General features: G+C 45.4%; 1 protein-coding gene across 2 annotated transcripts in view; it reads right to left on the minus strand.

Moving 5' to 3' along the window:
• Positions 1 to 5,221, minus strand: part of MAPK8IP1 (mitogen-activated protein kinase 8 interacting protein 1) — a 61,584-nt gene extending 56,363 nt beyond the window's left edge. For both annotated transcript variants that reach the window (XM_035115727.2, XM_035115700.2), the window contains exon 1: positions 4,655 to 5,221. In XM_035115727.2, coding sequence (XP_034971618.1) covers positions 4,655 to 4,753 — 99 coding nt within the window. In that variant the 5' untranslated portion in view covers positions 4,754 to 5,221. The remainder of the gene's footprint in view (positions 1 to 4,654) is intronic.
• Positions 5,222 to 9,238: the final 4,017 nt, after the last annotated feature.

Genomic DNA, 9,238 nt, shown 5'->3' on the forward strand with positions numbered 1-9,238 from the left:
TTTTGCTTCAGTTCCCCAGACTCACCTCCTGAGAAAGTTATTTCAGGCACAATAACCAGCCCTGCATCTTTAGCTGTGTTAACAGATTCAAAGAATTAATTCAGCTTGAAATGTTCTTTTATTCTTACAGCACACCTGCGACTACGTCATTCAAAGGTCCAACCGCATCCCTGTCCAGTTTCCTGTTTATAATTTTGTTGTTGTTGGTCTTTATATTTTCCACAATGTGTCACTGGAATTCATTCATTCATATATAATAGTAGCTGCACCCAGCCACACATTGCTGTGGGCGGGATTATGGCCCTATTGCTACACAATGACGTCTGTTCCTTTGATGTCCACTGGAGGCCGCTATGGTTTTTTAAAAGAGAAATTCAGGTTTATACCTGTCACAGGTATGACATCTGTCCAATCTAAGTGCATGCAAACACTCGCATATTCACATGTGACGTTGTGGCCAAATTTGAACGCAATCGGTCAAGTGGTTTCGGAGAAAAGTGGACTTTAACAAACATGGACCTTCTACATTTTCATATAGCTATTTCATATAGATGATAAGATAAGATAAGATAAGATAAGATAAGATAAGATGATAAGATAAGATGATAAGATATAACCTGCTTGCATTTCTTTTGCCAAAGTTCATTGGTCTGCCTCCAGCAACTGAACGGCCTCTCCTTTTTCACATGACAGAGTTGGGTGTCAATCTATACTCCAAATCCCTGGAAGGCTTCTCCCAGTGGCTTCATACGGAGCCCTGCAGATCCCTACAGCCCCAAAGCAAAGGGGCCAAGCAAGAAGCCTCCTAATGCTACTCTCTGGTTGCAATTCTGCAAGTAGCACTGGAACTGCCATAAAATGGTGCCTGCAGCTTCTAAACTGCAGAACCCCTCCAGGATGATACTACAGTAGTCAATGATATTGAAAGCTGCTGAGAGATCAAGGAAGATCAACAGGGCTACATTCCTGATTTACATTTTGCAACAGGACTGCAAAATGACTTACGTTTTCCCAATGTAAGTCATCAATCAGGATGGCCCAAGCTATTTCAGTGCCAAAGTCAGGCTAGAAGTTTGAGTGAAATAGGTCTAGAAAATCATTTTCCTTTAGGCACATTTGAAGCTGGCCAGCCACCACCATCACCTTCATCACCTTGCCAGTGACAGCGTAGTAGTTGTCCAAAACCTCTAGGTCCTGGGAGGGCGTCTTAAGGGCCAGGTCACCTCCTTCAGGGCAGCGAGCATTACACCCCCTCAGAGCAAGGTATTAACAGCCTGCTGGACCCATCCATCTTGTAAGACATGACAAACAAGGCTCAAGAGGGCCTGTGGTGGCCAGACCCCTGCAAGTCCTGTCTGCACCCTCATGCTGCAACAACTGAAACTGATCCCAGCCAACTCATCTCCAAAGTGCTCTGGGTGCTTCAGAATGACCCGAAGCAGCTGTGCCACCAAGTTCAGAGCAGATGCAAGCAGCTTGGCCTTCAAAGTGCTTTGCAAATATTCTCACAGCAGGTTTCTGAGGGATCTGCCTGTTTTTGCTCACTACTGGGCAGGGCTGAGCTACACAGTTAAGCACTTTGTGAAGTTCCATTGATTTTAACTGGAAATTAGAGCACATGCTGAACCGTCCCACAGAAGTCAATGAAGCTTCAAGGTGCTTAAATATGCTTGGATCATCTTTTTAAAAAATCTGGACTTTGCTGAATACAGGAACACTCAGGTAGCCTTTAAAAATAGAGGGAATTAAGAAGTGAGGTTACTTCAAGAGCTGTAATGCTATTTAATTCATTTATAAACAAGCAGAGGACAGAGCGAACATCAAGGCAGTCACGTTTGCAGATAAACCCAAAATTATTTGGGATGATGCAAATTCAAGCAGACTTCAAGTAGCCCCAAAGAAATCTCTCCAAACTGGATGATTGGGCAGTAAGATGACAAGTAAGATGCAGTGTTAAGTAAGTACAAAGTGATGCACACTGTGATAAAAGCAATGAGGGGGTTTGAACAGATTATGCCTTTCCGTGTTCATGCTGAATAACTCATTGAAAAATAATATTCAGCAGTATTTTTTAAAAAGACAAACTGTCAGTTCAGGCTAATTCAGAAAGTGTTGGAAAATTCAAATGTCAGTAGCCCAATATCTTTTTAAAAAAACAACCAGTGTGGCTACCGGTACTATTTAAGAGCTGGAACTTCTTCAGCTATGGGGAAAGGCTAAAATTAATTTAGGCTTTTTAATTGTCACAAACATTGTGGGGCGGGGCGGGCAAGGCATGAGTGACCTTTATAAAGTTCTGAGAGGTGTGCAGAAAGGGATATATGGTATATGGGTTTTTTCCCCTTTCCCTTTCATGTACTGTAATTCCAGAACTCAGGCTAACCCAATGGAATTGATCCGTTTCACAACAGATAAAAATAAGTACTTCGTCAATCCAGAAATATATGGCTGGCCACTGTTAGAGTTATGGCACCAGACTAGATGGACCTTTGGCTTAATCCAAGCAGGGCTGCTGTTTAGTTCTTCATGAAAGGTCTGAGGCTCAGCCTGGTGAAGACATTATGGCAATTTGTGACCTTTCCCTCCTCATTTTGTTTCTCTAAATTGTGTTCAAGATTGTCTCTTTCCTATGCAGATCTGGATGCCCCCCCTCTTTATTTTTTTTAAGTGACACACGTGGACTGGATACCCTGTGGGGCAGTGGATGTTGCTCTGCCAGTACTGGATCTGAACTAGAATGCAAAAGCATCCTTTTTTCATTTGGAAAGCTATACGTAAGACAAAGTTTATGACCACTTGTAAAAAGCTGTCCTTAAATACTTGTCTTTGGAAACCTCCAAGTAATAAATAAGAAATATGAGATCCCTATGCTGTTAATACTTCATCCACTAGCATCATTACTGTCAGAAGCATGATTTTAATTTGAAGGAAGCTTGCTTACCTCTTGCTGCTTACAACAAGAGAGGGGATGGTTTATACATGAAGAATCCTGTTCCAAGGACAACATTATAATTTTCTGGTCCCTTCTAGCCCTAACATTTCAATAAAATGCTATGCAAAAGTTATGCAGAAAACAGGATCTGTAAGTAACACAGAAAACCTGACTTTACAGTGTCCAAAACATCTCTTAAAACAGTTACATCAGAGTTCATTTCCCTCCATTATGAGCCCCTGATCAAACATTTTCTCACAAGCAGTTCCGAGTCAAAAGGCACTATGAAATCTTGCAACATGAAGAATTTATCACAAAATTTGGCTTCCAGCTCAGAAAGCATTTTACTCTGCAATGCATACCAATCAGGAAATAGATCGAATTATTAGAAACCAGCTCATAACGGCAATGAAACCCAGCCCCATAAATCCTTTTTTAAAAACACCAATGCGAAGCCAGACACAAACAATTGTATTAACAAATATGGAGGAACTGACCAATTACCTAGCTGCAATGAACACCTTCAAGAGCAGGGCTGTAGATGCCAAGGAGGCATCATAACCAGTCTACGTAATCATAGACAGGTGGTTCAAGGTTTCCCCAGTTGCCTTTTCAGCCACCTCACAATTTAAACCCAAAATGGTCTCACAGGCACCGAAACCCTCTCATCAGCCAGCTACAAACCTTCCCCAAACCTTCTGCGTTTGGTGCTTCTGATACAGTGGGAGAATGGCAGTTTTGTAGGTGTCCATATTTAAGAGAACGTTTTTTTTCTAAGGAGATTTGCATGGGAAGGAAGTATTGATCTTTCAGGAGTAGGGAAGCTTTATATGGAACAGCGTGAGGGAAATTTGTGCAAATGGTAGGTAGGGAACAGCGTGAGAAGCTTTAGTTGGGGTTGTGCGTATATTGTGGGTAGTGTGTGTTGTGTCATGCTGTGGGAAGGAGACAGTGCCAGAGGGAGATGGTGCAATCTGTAGCTTACTGAGGTAGGAATCTGTGCAGATCCCATTATCAATCATATTCAGGGAAGTGGAAAGAGGAAGCCAGCAGGCTTTTCCCCAGCTGGGGGAAAAAACACCTTGTCCTCCTTTCTGCGTGAGCGGCTGGTGTTCCAAAGGCAGCTTGGCTCCCTTTCCCTCTTCCAAGAGTCATGCGCTAGCCATAGGCACCTGTTCCAGAAGAAGGAGCAGTGGAAGGGAGATGCGCTACTGGCACCCACCTGCTGGTCCACGGCTTGCCATGTCACAGTCTTGAGTAGCAAGAAATAAAGCCCCCCCCCCAAAAAAAATCTCTGTCCGCTGCCTCTTTATGGATGGACATGAAGTGGGGGGTAGATGGGAAAGGATCTCCCCTTTTCTCTATTATCTCCCCCACCTACTCAACACCCCCCACCTAATTCACCTTATGTGCTGGGGATAGGATCTGTTTACCCAGATCCTTAGGATGAAACAGCTGGCGGATACAACTGAGGATGAGGAGAGCCTCGCTCGTTAGGCAACCACCCCATACAGAAGGGGAGGGAGAAGGGGCATCGGGGTAGGAGGGGGGGAGTGTTGAGGGGCCCTTAAACTGAAACGCAGGGCGGTGGGCAAGGGGTGGTGCTGTGGCAGGCTAGGGCAGAGCAGTGCCTATTGCCCCCCCCCCCGCAACCTTCCCTGGCGGCGAAGCATCTCCCGTTGCAAAGGGCGGTCGAGATGGGCGCGGGGGGAGCTCCGGTACCTGAAACTGGGGGGCGAGACGAGGTGCAGCCCCAAGAACGGGGAGGATCCGGTCGGGGACGTGGCTCCTTTCTCTCTCTCCGCCATTCTCCCTCTCCATGCAGGCGGGAGGCGAAGGGGAGGGGGATGCCGAGGCTGGCAGGCAGGCACGGCGGAGGGAGGGCTCAGCAGGGCAACCAGACAGCGATTATTTACCGGCGAGGAGGACGGCGGCGGCGGCGGAGGGTGGGTGGCGGGGAAAGGGGTGAGCGAGGTGCGGAAGGATCAGCAGGAGGAAGCCGGGGGGGGGGGGATAGAAGCGAGTGAGCGCGAAGAGGCGCCGCCGCTGCTGATGCTCCTCCGAGCCAAAGCAGGTTCCCACCTCTGTGGCGGCGGCGGCAGCGGCAGCTGCTGCAAGGCAGATGTCGTCGCCACCCCACCCCACGGCTGGATGCAGCAGGCCGGCCAAGCCCACCCACCACCACCCGCTTCCCGCCTCCTCTTGCCAGGGGAGCTGCTGCAGCAGGTGAAACGGGCCGCCCCCACCAGGGACAGGCGGGCGGCCTGCGCGGCGGCAGAGCCAAAAGGCGCCTGAGGAAAAGCGAGCGGCGCAAAGGCGGGCCTCGGGCCTCTGGGGTGGGGTTTGCAGGGAGGGGAAGCCGGAGGAGGAGCTCGCCGGGAGTGGCCGGGAAGCAGGTGGGAGCGAGAGAGGAGTCGCCCAAGCCAGAGAGGCGGCTGCGCGTTGTGCGTAGAAGCCGGGCCTGGGGATCTGTACCTGAAGCTGCTCTAGATCTATGCGTGCATATTCGTGTGGATGCGTGCTTTATGTGTGCAGATAGAATCCCCCTTGACTGCGTGGCGTTTTCTTTGTAGTAAAGGGCGGCCTGTAAGTTTCGCTCGGAAATCCCATAAGTACAGCGCCACCAGCGTACGTACATTCATTGCACGTTCATTGCAGAGACCAGTCTCTGCCCCCACTGAGCTTACAGTCTGAATTCGGGCAGGGCAGGAAGGCGACAGACGTGCGGAGACTCGAACAACCAGGCAGGAGTGTGGGGAAATCAACTGGCATTTAGGTCTCATTTGAGGAGGCAGACATGCAGCCCTTCCAGAGTCCAGACGGTCTTCTTACTGTGCACCCATGACCATGGGGGTTCATGACAGAAGGGGGTGGTTATACATGATCGCAATTTCAATACTACAGTATTTACACCTGCAATGCAAAAAGGTTTGGGGCAGACATACTGCTTCACTTCCCATCAGTGCGCATCCCATAACTTTCTGCTGCCTTCCCGTAACTTTTCATACCACAAATGTTTTGCTGGGTGTTGTCCCCCCCCCCACTTTTGTTGCCATTTAGCCCCTTCCAGGTGGTAATAATGCGGTAACATTGGGGAAGCATCACAGAACAGCTAATAAAGTAGAATGGGATGTGTATGGTTCTGTATAAATCCACCTCTAATGTGCTATTATTGTATCCACAAAAAATTACAGAATACACCTGCAGCAAAAGCCCATCACTCTGGAGGTGCCCACAGTAATTAGGTCACAGTTTTCACTGAAAAGGAGCGTTTATTTGTTGCAATGAAGAGCATTTAGAAATGTCAGTGGATCAAAAATGCAGCTACTGGATTACTGACCAGCGTCCCATTTAGAGCTTATATAACTCCATTTTAAAACAGCTGCACTGATTGACATTTCAATTCAAGGTTCAATTCAAGGTGCTCATGTTAGTGTTTGAAGCCCCAAATGACATAGGCCCCAAATAGTTGGAAGACCATATGCTGGCAATGTTGAACGGTTAAGGTGCTTTTTTGTGGGACCCTTCTCTTTCATTGAATTTATGTTGTTAGGAGTTTGGACAGGGAATAGGCTATATAGGCCAAGACTGTTCTAATCCCTGGATCCAGCAAGTGTTAAAATATGAGCAAGGATTCAAATTCATGGTGAGGCGATAGCCTAGACCAGAGCTTTCAAATCTTTTCATGTTGGTGACACAGACATGCATCATTTCGCGACACAATAATTGTGTTTTAGTAGCAAACGTTAAATGTACTCCTTTCTAGCCCTGGGAGGAGCACGGGGAGCATTCACACAACACACCTACACACTGCAGCTGACACACTAACATGTTGCAACACAGTTTGGAAAGCTCTGACCTAGACTATTAAATGGAGTGGTTTCGTGCTAGATGGCAAATGAGGGGCCCCCTCCCTCAACCGGCTGGTAGTTAGATTTCCAGAAGCTAGACACTGGAAGAAAAGCTGCAATCTGGGAACCAGAGAGAGAGCCGTGATTGATTTCTGTTTGAATTCAATACTGGGAGAAGCAATGACTTTTTGGAGTGTTAATGCTGTGAATCCCTCCATTGTAAATTCAGATTGTATATATGTATAAATAAACCATATATCATAAATACACCACAGTATCTGCTGTACTTCATTGTGAAAGAAATACGAACCCTGGGTATGTGCCTGGAACTCCTAGAATCTCATACCGCTTCCCTGTGGCAAGCAATAATAACAATAATAATAATAATTATTATTATTATTATTATTATTATTATTATTTATATTCCCTTTTCTCTGGCAGGACTTCAGGGCAACTTACAGATAAAATAACTACTAAAAACATAGGGGAAAATAATTTTAAAACCAATTAAAGATTGACAGAATTCAAACTATATGTATATATAGAATATATTAAAACCATGCTAATAATGACAAAACAAAACAGCACAGCACAGCACCAGCTCTTCCATTAAAAGCAGTCAGTTCCCAAAAGACTTGGAACAACAAAGTCTTCACCTGCCAAAATAAGGAAAATGAAAACTCCTGTCCAGCTTCTCTAGGGATTTCCATAGTCTGGGAGCAGCCACCAAGAAGGCCCTCTCCCATAGCACTACCGAGTGCACTGGTGGGACCGAGGTCAATCCCTTCAGGTATCTAGCAAGAGCAACCTGTCCTCTCCAGGCAACCTTGTGGGCAGAGAGGAAAAAGGAGAGAAGGGTGACTCAACCCACCAATGACTTTGGTCCACTAGTAAGCAACACCCCACCCTTTACTCCTAATGGAATGTGGTCCTTGACGGCACAGATACTGTCCTACCACCTCCAATTTATATAATAACATTTGTAGGTTGTGAAGTATTTTGCATCCTCCTACTTGCTTCAAACTCACTCTGTAAGTTGGCCAATAGTTTTAGCTGTGAAGGGCTCTTTGGTAATTTTAATAGCTGCCCAGAAGGGAGAAAACAAACAGGTTTATCTTCTTCAATGAATATAAGTTTCAGTATAAACCCCCCCAAGCCTGCTTTCTCCTTTAAATACTCATTGTTAGTTTATGAGTATTTATTTGTTAGTTTATGAGATGGTTGGACAGTGTTCTCGAAGCTACGAACATGAGTTTGACCAAACTGCGGGAGGCAGTGGAAGACAGGAGTGCCTGGCGTGCTATGGTCCATGGGGTCACGAAGAGTCGGACACGACTAAACGACTAAACAACAAGTTTATTTAAGCCATGTATATACCATTTAAATATTAATATTTCTAAGTAGTGTACATTAAAACAATTGACAGAAAATTGGGGAGAGGGGATCATAAAACTACTCCTTTGAAATGCCTGCTAGAACAGCATGGTCATGTGCCTGAAGTTCATCAAGGAAGGGACCTGCCTAATCTCAGCTGAAACTTCCACAGCCATTCTGATTTTCTGCTCTACATGCAGAAAATATATGGCGCATTTATTTGATTTCAGCTAGTGTTTTTGCTTTCCCTGCAGCATTGATTTATCAATATCCTCTGCTCAACTTATCTTACAGATGATTAAAAAGTAGCCTGGTCTTCCTCTGCAAGAACTATTTATCCAAGGAGTTCGTTCTCAAGACTGTTTATTTGAACCCTGATGGATTTTTGAACAAGCAGGCTAAACCCTTAAAAACAACCCATCCAAAAATCCTTTCATCTGCCACGCAGCAGCTGTGTTGCATATGGCTAATCAATTTGCTACTTCAGAATGACCTAGGAGGGATAGTAGATGTACAAGTTCAGTAGCGTTGTCTTATTTGCAATACTGGGTACCTATTCATTTGCAGTCCATTCCAGAAAGATTAAATATCACTGCTGATATAACTGTCACCCCATGGTAAGGGACTAATTAACAGCAGCAAGCGTTATTGTTTTCTTTCTACCCATGGCCATAGCTGTCAAGTTCTCCCTTTTTTTAAAGGGAAATTCCCTTATGCTGAATAGGCTTCCTCACGAGAAAAGGGAAAACTTGACAGCTATGCCCATGGCTGAGCAGCCAGTAAACACTTCGGCACAAATTTTTGATGCTCCCAGGTTGCTACTTGTTGCTTCTGTACCCTCTGCACAAGCACGTCATCCTTTGAAAATACAATTTGCAGCCTCCAAGGTAAGTGACAAAAATCCAAAGTCTTGGATAGAACTGAATAGCTCCCAGAATTTCTTATAAGGATTGATATTAACAGATGTCAATATGCAGGCTGTGGGTAACTAAGGAAGTGATCTGCATGTTTGAATGAATTTAAGGGGCATTCATTATTTCCATGTTTGAAATTCAATCCCTTCCAGGATAGTGGGGAAAAA

This window comes from Zootoca vivipara, chromosome 1 (assembly GCF_963506605.1).
Source record: "Zootoca vivipara chromosome 1, rZooViv1.1, whole genome shotgun sequence".
Classification (NCBI taxonomy): Eukaryota; Metazoa; Chordata; class Lepidosauria; order Squamata; family Lacertidae; genus Zootoca; species Zootoca vivipara.